This window comes from Lutjanus erythropterus, chromosome 21 (assembly GCF_056507025.1).
Source record: "Lutjanus erythropterus isolate fLutEry1 chromosome 21, fLutEry1.hap2, whole genome shotgun sequence".
NCBI lineage: Eukaryota > Metazoa > Chordata > Actinopteri > Lutjaniformes > Lutjanidae > Lutjanus > Lutjanus erythropterus.
In genome coordinates this window covers 5,950,305-5,962,800 of record NC_139337.1, presented here as the reverse complement: position 1 = coordinate 5,962,800, position 12,496 = coordinate 5,950,305, and the positions used below count along the sequence as shown (strand labels likewise).

Sequence of the window (12,496 nt, the reverse complement as noted above, 5' to 3'; positions counted from 1 at the left end):
CTCCATCCTTCTGTCTTTTCCTTTCTAACCCTACCTCTGATGGTGACTTCTTCTCCTCTACTCTTTTCTTTTTCATCCTTTTGTCTTCTGTTTTCTTTCCCTCTCCCCTGTTCTCTTTTATTCTCCTCTTTTCTCTTCTCCCCTGTTTGTTCACTTACTCTTGTGTCATCCCCTCCACTCCCTTGCTGTCCTCTGCTCTCCTCTCCCCTCTTGCTGCTATGCTGTGTCCATATAGGTTCAGATAGTCTCCAAAAAGGTGGACTTCAGCCACGTCACCTCACGCTTGGGCTCCAAGGACAATATGAAGCATGTTCCTGGTGGAGGGAATGTAAGTACTGCCTGGCCCACAAGCAGAGCTTGTACACATCGGCCAATTAGTCAAACAGATTCGACTGTATGAAACAGCTCGAAGGAACAATATCCTAAAAATGGAAATTAATCAATTAAAAAGAGAGTCCTCAGTCCTTATCAGTCAGTATGATTAAGTTGTACAGGATATGCAGGGTGTCAGCCTTTAAAAAGATCAATGGAGTTCCTTAGTGCTGCTCTTGGTTGGACCCTTGGAAGTCAAGGGGATTATTGGACAGCATGTTAGCAAGCCTGATGTCCCAGCCCTTCCTCAGAACCCGCTTCACAGTCCCTTGCTTCCTAAAACTCTTCCTGTGTTGTCCTGCCCTGTCACTAACTTACTAAACAAATAATGAAGTCAAACCTGTGATTGGCTCTGTCTCTGTTAAGATTGTCTGGTTCTGTGAGGACAGAATCACCACAGAAAGGTACATTTGGGGTTTCTGGTTTCCTGAAATGATTCTGTCCTGTCCACAGCTTCGTCTTTTGATGTCTTGCATTTTTAAACTGACTGTAACAGGTGATCCTGCAAATGTTTAAAATTATTTTGTGCGTTTGCTTCAGAAATTATAGGCTGGATTCAACCATGTATTTGCAACATGACATTATAATGGAAGCTGCATGATCTTCAAGTTGAAATCTGTATTTTTACTGTGTTTTTTGTTGCATAACAGCCACAATATGGCCGTCCACCACTCGATTTGCCTCCTAGTCTTTTGGAGAGCGCTGCCTATCCTGATGGCAGTAACTAAAAGTGTAAAAGAGGCTTTTAGTGCAGCTGAAGAAGAAATAGCCCTTAAAAGATGAAACTATCCAGGGATCCATGTCCTTGTAATGTTTTTTAACACTTCAGATGAAACGGCCTGTGTGACATTTGACAGGTGCAGATACTCAACAAGAAGGTGGATCTGAGTAAGGTGACGTCAAAGTGCGGCTCTAAGGACAACATCAAGCACAAGCCTGGTGAGCTGGGAAATGTTGTTTTATTTCTATGTACACTGAGTTGTCAATTTGGGTGAAATGACTCAGTCTAATTCAACAGTCCTGCTATTAACCCTACTTTTCTGAAGGCTGCAATTTTCGTGACAGGTTTTAATTCAAAGTTAAAATACTTTTCAAGTATAATGAAATTAGATGAATTGTAGGGCTGTTGAACCAGACCGTGTTAGGTTTAGCTAAGTTTATATATAAATGGGGTATTGTGATTAGCAGATCCATAATATATAGTACGTGTTAAAGGCAGAATGAGTAGGATTTTCCTAAAAAACAATATGGAGACTCAAAATAATTGCCTAATAGAAGTGTGCAGTGGTATCTGTATCTACAGAGGCCCTGCCTTCTCCCTTATTTTGCTGTGTTTGGGACATTTCTGGGCATCAGCCTTGTAATGTTGGTTTACAAAGGTTGTACATACATTACAACATATAAACCTGGATAGCATTGACACTAGTGTCGAAAAACCATAGCTAATTTCAGTAAGGCACGTTTTAATAATATATGAGATTTGCTAATTCTTGACTTGACATAAACAGCTGGTTTACAGTAAAGAAGACTATGTAGAAAGCTGTATCTGTTTTGCACATGCTCATGAATATGTAAGTTTCTGCGCATGCATGCATGTGTGTGATCATCAGACTGATTCTCCATGTGCGCTGCAGGCGGTGGCGACGTGAAGATCGAGTCCCACAAAGTGAGCTTTAGGGAAAAGGCTCAGTCCAAAGTGGGCTCCATGGACAATGTGAGCCATTCACCTGGTGGAGGAAACATCAAGGTGAGATCACCACACATGAAGACATCTTTTAGTTTGTCTGCACATGTTCATTTAAAGTGTGTGCAGATCAGGGCACTTTCAGAAGTTTGCGTCTCTTTAACTTCTTTGATGTCTTTTTATGAGCCAGGCAATCACAATGAAGATCAATCAGGTTCCATCAGCAAATGAAAATTCAGATACACATGCTACAAGTAATCATTACACACTGTAAAGTGATGGGGAGTTGTGTCCAATGCTCTTTACAGTTTACTGATAGTAGCACCTACTTGAGTTAGACATGATGACAACAAAGTGTGCACTGCATGATTCACCTTCATTATTAATATTCAGAAAATGCAGTTGAACCAATGTATCACAATGAAAGCAGTCCATCATGCCGTTATTTACTCCCTCCTTCTCCTTATACAGTTCTTCTTCAGTTGCTTGTATGTTGCTGTAAATTCTGTTTTTAGCAAGCCTATGGAGTCTATTTCCTATAATGAGAGACTAGATTTCACTCTTGGATTCCAACCTGTGGTCTTAAGTGAAGTAATATCTCTTCTTGCTCTCAAGTATTTCTCTCCAACATTAAACATTCATGATTAAAATAGCTAGTAAATGGTCTAAGTAAAACTTAACTCAGAGTAGCCTAATAACCTACCAACTGCCAGGTTCTAATTCAAATGTTGCTAAATCCTGATTGGTGCAAAGAAGTGTTGAGGCAGCACTGTATTTGAAGGGATGTGCATAAGACTGACTGGCTGTTCTCAGTCCAGTTGTGCTGTGTGTCCCCCCATCGTGCAGCTATAGCGCACAATGCACATTCAGCGCTATTGGCTACTTTGAACACTGATCAACATCTGTGACAAGTCCCTCACTAGCTTCCTGTTTTTTACATGAGACACATATGTGGAATCAAAAGCAACCAAGCATCTTCTGAAACAACAGTTGCCAGTTTGACAGGGAATACAGTACCAAGGTGGTTTTCCTGCTGGGTCTGCCTTCTGGCAGCTCAGTGTTGAGTCAGCTAAAGGACGCTGCTAACTGAGCTAACTACCTAACGACAGCTACAGTTGTCGCAGACAGATGTTAGCCAACTAATACGCTAGTAAAGTTAGCCATCTGTACACCAGGAAACCCTGTGATTCACCTTGGTACTGTACTCATCAGACTGGCCTCGTAACATTTAATGACATCTCTATGACAAGTCCAAATAGTGCCACTTCAGTTAAGGTCGAGCGTATAGTTCATGACACTGTTTTAAAAGCATTTAACAGTGTAAAAACACAGTAGTATCACAGTAGTTGAGATGAAGAACACTTGTTATGGTCTCATGACGGCATGTGTCAAATCCAATCACGTGTGACTGCCTAAACATAATGTTAAGACATAAAGCTTTAAATACTTAAGTTTGATGATAAGGCCTGTGATGGCATGTTTATGAGGTCATGTTGGCTTGGTTAATGTCTAGTTGTCATAACAAAGACTTTTTAACAATGTTAACTTTGCACCAAGAAGGACATGATTGACACCTTCATGTTAAGGACAGGTACCATGTCATGGTTATGATGGTGTCATGTCGGTCTTATGCACACCACTTCAAGTAAAGTGTATAATGTATTTCACGTTGATGTGACGTTGATGTTTTCAGTTGTCCACATATTTTGTAGAGCATTTTGTATATTTTACTCAGGAATGGGTCCGATTGATTTTCCTTGTGCTTCACTGAACTGTGAGGCCTTCTCAGAATGACCATTATAGGATGGCTGTGGGAAGGACACTGCTGACTCAGTTCCTTCATTTCCTGCATGTTGATAAATAAAACTGTGTCATGGAGGTATTTTTGTGTACGAGGAGAGAAAATAGTCTGAGGCTTTTCATTCTTGTCTCGTTCCACCACTGTGTTCATAATGACATCTAAAAGATGCTGGGTGGCTTCAAGCTACAAACACTGACGATAATAATGACAGCCTGTCATAAACCATCTGCAGCAAACTACAACATCTCAAACCCTCCACACCTGCAATCAGCTCCCTTTCTCCTGGCCTTTTGTCCTTCTGTTGTGTTTGGATGCCTCCCTGAAGGGCATGACTCAGCTCTGTCCAGCACATTTAGAGAGAAAATGGGAGATGACAGGGACTCAGAGAAAGGATGTTGACATGATGGCATATGGCATATGCAGAACCGTGATACAAAAGATTGGGGATTCTAAAATCTAAAATATTTCAAACAGAATTTAAGTCACATAATCATGGGTTGGGTTGTTGTACCGTATGGCCTTGGGAAATTACAAAAACAAGAGACATGTTGGGCAGATTGGTCAGAACGATGTCCCCTGTCCCCTCAGCCTATGGCAGCCCATCTGTGTTTCATGATCACTGCATGATCCCATCCGTCACTCACATTCTCATCTTCGCACACTTGTTTTGCACAGCCAGTTATCATCTGCGCCCTCCAACTGAGTGAAGATGCATAATCATAAGGGCAGCTAAAAATAATAACCTGTCTGAGAGAGCCTTGATATCTTTGTGATGAGTGTTAACTGAAGTCTATTTTTAAAAATTATGTGTGGAACTTTGAAACGTGCTCTTTGTACCGACAACAAAAACAGATATTTTGCTGCTCTCACTTGAATTTGAATTTGTTGGAACGACTGTATACCATGCATACAGTATCTCATGTTTAATTCTAGAACACAATGCCCCACACCCTGTTTCATGCTGTGTCACTGTCGAGAGTCTCCAACTGATGGGTGATGATACTGGTTTTTTTTTTGGTTGTTTTTTTTTTGCTTTAACTGAAAAGAGGCTGGTAATATTCTATATGTTTCTGTATTTTTCATATTGTCAACAAGGTCCATGAAAAGACCACACCAACACTACTGATAAGTATTGTCAAGTCAAACAAGTCAGTGCATATGCAAAATATGATTAGTGTGATCTCAACTGGCTCACTTTTACAAGCCTTTGCCCCTGAACCATCTGTGAGCCAATGGCGTCACTGTCTCCTTCTTTCCCCCCTCAAGGCACCGCTGCATTGGGTGGCTTCTTCAGGTTTTCAGAGTTTCATTGCTTGACATTGACATCTCAGGGGGGCTCGATGGTAGAACCAGTGTCCTGTTACTACCCCCACAGTCCAACACAAAACTCTCTGAGTTGGTCCTGCCACCATTCATTCCCCTTCATCCAGAGTCACCAGGATGCTGATTTGACCTGCTTGGTGATGTTGGCTACTAGCCGCCTCCCAGCTGGGTCTTCAATCCCAACCAGTCCAAGAGCTCTCTAGAGCGAATGCCCCTGCAGCTGACTTCCACTGACAGATTCAAGGACTTCCATCCATTCCGTTGACTCTCGAAGACGAGGGTCTGATGTTTCTTTAGGTTGCCTTGCACTCATATGCCGCCTCCATGCTGTCTTCCAGTGGCAGTCTTGATAAAGAACACCTGCTTGGTGCTTTTAGAGCAGAGGACAGCATCATATCACACCATCCTCATCACTATGAGGATATTGTTGGCATCTCCCAGTCACTTTAAGTGTCCAGAACACTTTGCTCATCTCCACTGCTGCACTCTCCCCTGGCCTGAGAAAGTGGATGAAACAAGTGTCATTAGAAAGACATTTTGTGTTCTTTCTTGCCTGGCCTGCACCAGCACCCAAGTGTGTTAGAATCTGGTCAGCACTGGAACTTCCCATGCGCCAAACCTGACCAACACAAGGAATCACAAGTTGCCACAAGGAGCTTTACAATTTGTACATCTTACCATACAACCTCTGTTTTTAAACCCTTGATGAGAATCTCCAAAGCCTGATATATCAGTGAGCCACACTGTTACATTGGGTGATGCACTGTAGTGTGTTTTGACTCAGTCCGAGGTACACTGTCCTGCTGTCCCAAATACTCACCAGAGCACCAAATGCGAATTAATCTGCTGCTGAAAATAGTCCACAACAAACACACTGTTTGAGTAACTTTGCTAAAAACTATATTGGCCATCTGTTATGGGAAATTTCTGAGACAGCCTATTCGCTCCTTTCTTTAATTGTAACCAGTGGGTCTCACAGACACTGAAGGGAAGTCAGAAAGTATTAAGATAAAGACTGACAGATTGTTGGTTTGGGGTTTTTTCATGGGATTTGTTGACATTAAGACAAATAATGTCGCCAGCCTGTCCTTTAAGCCTGCCAGATGAATCTACTGACCGAGACATGATTTTATGAAGTGAGATGTATTTAGGCTGTTTCAGTCTAAACAGCTTCAACTCAGACTTCTTACTTCTTCAGGAATGTTCCTACAGGTTGTTGAACTGTGTGTAAATGATGAAGTGACTGAGGCCTCTATGGCTGTGTATTTACCTGGTTTCTCCTGGGTTTTAACATTTTACATTTAATTCTTCCAAGGCAGAGCAATAGCATTCGAGCATTTATACAGATCTCTATGTGAGATGATGCAGAAGGGTTTGTGGTTCAGGAGAAACGTCATTTCTACACACTTTGCATCTGCTTTTTTATATGATGTGCTTGAATTTGTTTTCTGTCATTGCATTCATAAGACATGTTCAGTTATTCAGTTTGAATGCGATACACTCCAGTTATTATTTATTTTTGCAATTTCACCTCCCTTCACCTTAATCTGGCTCCAGATCTTTTAATATTTGTATCCAGACATCTGCCTCGCCAGATTTTCGCAATCACAAACTGTGTATTTGAATCATCTGTAAATAACTACACACAAAACTATAGCATATTCTCTCTCACTAAAGAAAAAAAATGTACTGCACAACTTATATCAGATTTGGAGCCAGGTTGTTCCATCCCCATCCCCACCGATTGACACGCCCTGCTATGTGTTTCTAGGCTGAGGGGGCCCAGGAGACAACAGAGGGGAATGGGACTCCCCTGAGTGGCACCGCGGCCCCAGCCCCAGGCTCCGAGCCAGGGCAGGCAGGGAGCCCTGCTGCCCAGGAGAATGGGCTGAAGGAGGGGGCTCCCTGTGATAGTGAGGGCCTCCGGGAGCCCCAGGCTCTGGACGCAGGCATCCCAGAGACAAGTAAGTTTATGTGTGTGCCAGCCCTCGTCTGCTGTCAGTTAAGGGTTTGAATCTCATATGGCAAACACAGAAGGAGGAGACGTACGGGAAAAGCCAGTGATGCCCAGTTCCATCCTGCCTCCAGGGGACATCTGAAACATAGCATACTGTGTAATACACTAACAGTGTGTGGGAGTTGACTTTTTTCTTCTTAACTGAGATAAAAATCTGTCATCATAATGTCTTTGTACAGAAGCCCTGAGAGACAAGTGAGAAAAAATCTGGTGATTCATTTTCTGAGTCTGAAAACTGTTTTCTGTTCTGGTTTTACAACTTAAAAACAGGTTTGAAAAAGGTTTTACTAGGATTATTTTTCTAAGTTACTTTCAAAAAAAAAAAGTTTTGGCAAATGAGATGTATTTTAATCAGTGCTAGGAGTGGCCGGATTGATCAACAAAGTATCAATACTACCAATACAAGGTGTTATTTTGAGTATTGATACAAAAAGCATTGATACGATAAAAAAGGGTCAATCAAATGGTAGATGACGTCCTGGTTTGGGTTGATAAATGATCGATTCTTAGATCTCTTGAAAGATTATGAATTGATATATAAATGTTATTATCGATGTTATTATCAAAAATTTAAAACCTAATTCTCAACATTATGATCCACCCATACACCTGGCCAACACGTGAGCGTCAATCATGACATGAAACCTCTTTTTTAAATCATCAAATAACTAAGTACCAAACCTTTCAGAAAAATAAAGACTTGAACATACATCAGCAGGATAAGAAAATGACAGAAACCATGGTAGAGAAAAAATTATTTGCCATATACTTTGATGTTTGAGTTGGCCAATGTCCTTTCTACTAAAATGAGGGGGTGGGATTTATGGATTTCTATCCTATATTGCAGCCAGCCACCAGGTGGCAATCAAGATGTTTTCACTTTTTGGTAGCTGCTTATGTTGTCCAACTTTATATATATCAGTGGTTTAAACATGATGAAGTACTTAACAGAGAATAGTAAAAAGAAATGCCTCATGTTTGGCAAATGATTTTTGGTAATATGTGAAAAAATAGAATAGTATTTAATTGTGACATATTTTGCTCCCCTACATGATGGTAAATTCGCTGCTTTTAACGAGTGGCTCAGTGGTAGAGTGGGTACCTTCGATGGGTTCGATCCTCAAGTCCACCTGTTTAAGTATCATAGGGCAAGACACTGAAGCTTCTTAAATGTGAATATTTCTTTAATTTGTGTTTGTGTTTTGGACATAACAAGACATTTGAGGATGTTATCTTGGGTTTAGAACAGTTTTTGATCAGCATTTTCACCTTATCCTGTCATTTTACAGTTCAAACCACTAATTGATTAATAATCCATTAATTGAGTAAATAATTGACAGATTAATCTATGATTAAAATATTCGTTAGTTGCAGTTGCAGCTAATCTGCTGTTAATCTTGCCAAAAGAAAGACATACTGTGTCAGCACACAACAGGCTATATGTACTTATGTGTAGAGATCACTGAGAAATTGAAACTCTCCTGGAAGAAAACATGAATGCTTTTAGTCTTAGTTAGAACATGGGGTAGTGGTGCACATCAGCCTCTTGTGGCCAAAATGACTATTACAGCAACAAAACCTTCACCTTCTTTTTTCACCTGCTTTCACAGATGGAAATAAGAAAAAGTAACTTAGAAAATTTACTCTTGCTAAACCTTTTTTCACCCAGCAAAATTTTTTCCCACCTGTTTTACAGATTACAGTTTTTAAGGAACTTCAAAATGGAAGATTATTTTTTTTACCTTTTTTGTATTTGTATTTGTACATGTATTTTATTATGTTTATTTGTACATAGGTCTATATTATATTATAGATTTGTGTTTGGCTTTTTTAAATTCAGTTTATTGTCTTGACCTGTTCTTAAGTTCTCACCTGCCTCTCAGGGTTTCCTTTCCTTTGTGACTGCACTGAGTGTAAATGTGTATCTCTGTTTGTGTTGTATCAATCATCATGTTGTCCGCAGTCCCAAGCACCTGATCACACCGTCATCTTTTGACTTCTTATCTTGCAGGCATCTAATTCTGCTATCCCCTGTGCCCTCTTCATTTCAACCCCCCCACAACAACACCTCCTCCCCCTCCCCCTCCTTCTCCTATCTGTTTATTTTTTTCTTTCTCCCTTTCCTCCCTGCCCCGTCTCCTCTGCCCGACCCCCCCCCCCCCCCCTTCTTTTTTCTTTCTGACCTTTCTGCTGCAGATTGAGTCTTTCAAGCTCAACTTCCGCGAGAATGCTCGCTCTCGCACGGACCACGGCGCCGACATCGTCACCTGGCCGGCCCACCAGGACAGTCCCCACCCACACGGATCCTTCTACTCTCTACACCAAAACCACCACAACCACCACCACCCGACTCCTCGCAGCATCTCCCTCATCGAGTCGTTGGCTTCTGCGGGCTGCGTCAGCTCCCCCTCTGCCCCCTCCTTGCTGCAGCTTCAGGGGGAGGTCCAGGGGGACAACAGCAGCTCCAAAAAGGGATCTTGACCTTTTTCTGTCCCCCCCATCGAGCTCCAAAAAAAAACCCCACTTTATCTTAAATCTGTCACTGCAAATGTTTGAATCATCCAGTAGTATCATGTTATCATGCCTCTGAGCTCATCGTCACACGCCATCACCCTCACCGTCGACATCCCCACCCTCCTATATTTGGCTGAAGTGACTGTATAGACTAAGCTTGGGCCTTTACCTGGAATCATTGGGTTTCACTTGGATCTTCTTCGCCCACAGCCTGCATCATCTCACCTCCACACACCAAATAAAGGCAGTGATCACTTCATTCGTCAACCGAGCAGCGTGGAAACCCTCTCGGACTCACCTCTGACACATAGCTTCTCTGTTCCTTGTGACTTTAGGGGCTGTTTGTTCCCAATAACCACTTTACTCTCTGCTTCAATAACATCATAGTAATCCATAGTCCATCTCATCTGCTTCATCGCTTCCTCTCTCTTCACTATCACTTATCATAAACAAGCTGACAAACAAAAAAGCTTAGATGACAAGTAGGCTCTTTAACTCTTTATTCTCTGTGTTTGTGATGATGTGTTTGAGTGACAAAACTTGTGTAAAAATGAGCTTTGGTGTTCTGTTCGAATCTTATTTCTGTCTTTCTTCTTGATTTCCTCCTAGTTTCTTGATTTTCAAACCAGGTTTTATTTATTTATTGTACGTTTTCTTCCTGTACAAGCAATACAGCAGGTCTTTTTTTTTTTTTTTTCCGATAGCGCTAAGAAAATCTCAGAAACACGCACAGGGTTTTTTTTTCTTGAAGCAAGACACACAGTGAAGAAGGGGAGGATATTCAGAGGGAGGAAGAAAGTGAGGAAAGGAGGGTGAAAAAGAAGCATTTGAGGTGTGTTTTAAGGCGAAGTTGAAACCTGAAAGTTTTTTGCTTAAGTAGATAAGCTTTAATAATAAGCGTGCAGTCCAGAGGGAGACGAGGAAGACGTCGAAAATTCTGCAGATAGGAAACGTGTCTGAAGTCAAAGGAGCTGTGTGTCTCGTATGTGCCTCCTGTCCTTCTTACCTGAAAAAAAAAATACAGCAAGCGAGGATGACGCAGGCTCACGCCTAAAACTGCTCAGAGGAAAAGAATATTATTGGGCTTAAAACGCTAGGGGCAACCTGGTATTGCTGTTTTAAGGAAGTTCTGTAAATCAAGCTGTCCTGGTAGTTGTGTGTAGTCATGGTTGTTGTCCCATTTCAGGTGTTTCTATGAGGGTTTTGGTAGCATGTCGTTTGGCAGTTGATTACAGCTGAATAGAAAAACATCTCTAATACGTGTTGGGCACTTTTCTTGTTGGAGTATTGGCAGTGGAACATGACGTGGCTTTATCCTCTTCTCTTGTAGCAATGTATTCAACTGTCGCCTCCAATTGCCTTTATAATGCATGGCCAGATTATGTAATATGATGCCTATGTGCATTATTATGACTCCAAGTGTTGTGGTTTGGTACCATATGTATATCTCTGGGGCAGTCCTAGCCGGTTGATGTGTTGTTACTCAAATGATGATTTTTCGTGTTGTTTCATGATTTAATTCCACCGTTCTAAACTAGGTACATGTAGCCTACATAAACAGTAACTCCAGAAATCACGAGAAACATATGGGATTGTATTTTTAACAAAGGTTCTGACTTTTTAGTAGTATTTTATTTCAGTGATGTAGCTGCAATAATCATTATTCAATTGTCAGTACAGCTCAGTTTTACTAATATGTTTATTTGGGCTTGGTATCATCTGGAATTTTTCAGTTTTAGGGATGCACCAATAAAATTCAGGGCGGATACCGATGTTTAAAATACCATTTTAACTGATGTTGTCATTTATTCCTCCTTTTGCGCCAGGAAACAAAGAAATCTTAAAAAATGTGGCGCCCTTTGCCCTCATACGTCATATCAGAGTTCAGCCATTGGCTTCTTCTCTGAAAACAGCAGCTGGTGACTGTCGAGTCCGACTACAAATAATCAACACAACATTCAGTGAGTGCAAAATGAAGTCAACACAACTGATAAACATCGGCCACTGCAATTGGTAAATGTCATCTCATTTGTAGTATATCAGCTGATATCAATCGAAACCAACTTTTGTGGACATCTTAAACCTACATCAGCTTTTCTTTCAGGCCACTTGACGGCTCCACAAATAAGCTGTCAACAGAATACAGAAATATTATTGCCATAAGAAGTTATGACAGAGAACATGTTAACTAACAGCAGATATAGAGCCACATAAGCATTTATTTGGAGTCATGTTGGTGTCTATCTTGCGAAATGAAGTCCAATATTCACTTTCTATATTCACCAGCTAGCTGCTACATGTGTCTGTCTGCCGTTTGGTTTTGGACAGGTAACGTACTTTGGGTTTGTACGAACTGTTTTGCTCAAAACAGTTGCCTGGCAAGGCTGGAAAAAAAAGGCTAATGAGAGCAGTGAAACTGAACCAGACAGTAAAGCTGCAGACTGTAAATGAATGAGCTGAAAGACCTTGCTTAAATATTCAGTTCTAAAATAAAAAGTAATAATTTGCTTCTGAAATTATTTAATCAAATACTATGCATAAAAGATTTAGCTATGAATCTGACCCATACATTTTGGTTTGACTTGTCACTACCCTGTGTTACCTAAATCTGATGAAGTGTTCAGTACCAGCACTAGTTATAACACATATCCACTCACACTAGTTTTGATTTGGTTTGCATACACTATATCCATCACAATGCTTTAGTTTATGTAATGACTGAACGTAAAGAAAATTCAGTAAAAAGAAAGTTGGATGGTGGCAAATGCCTTAGCAGAAACTGAAC

General features: G+C 41.0%; 1 protein-coding gene across 1 annotated transcript in view; it reads left to right on the top strand.

Moving 5' to 3' along the window:
• The window catches only part of LOC146307226 (uncharacterized), a 160,763-nt gene extending 151,400 nt beyond the window's left edge, over positions 1–9,363 (top strand). Inside the window, exons 14-18 of the mRNA XM_084746840.1 lie at positions 236–328; positions 1,230–1,311; positions 2,007–2,119; positions 6,952–7,144; positions 9,209–9,363. Of these exons, the coding sequence (XP_084602966.1) occupies positions 236–328; positions 1,230–1,311; positions 2,007–2,119; positions 6,952–7,144; positions 9,209–9,216 (489 nt within the window). The 3' untranslated portion in view covers positions 9,217–9,363. The remainder of the gene's footprint in view (positions 1–235; positions 329–1,229; positions 1,312–2,006; positions 2,120–6,951; positions 7,145–9,208) is intronic.
• Positions 9,364–12,496: the final 3,133 nt, after the last annotated feature.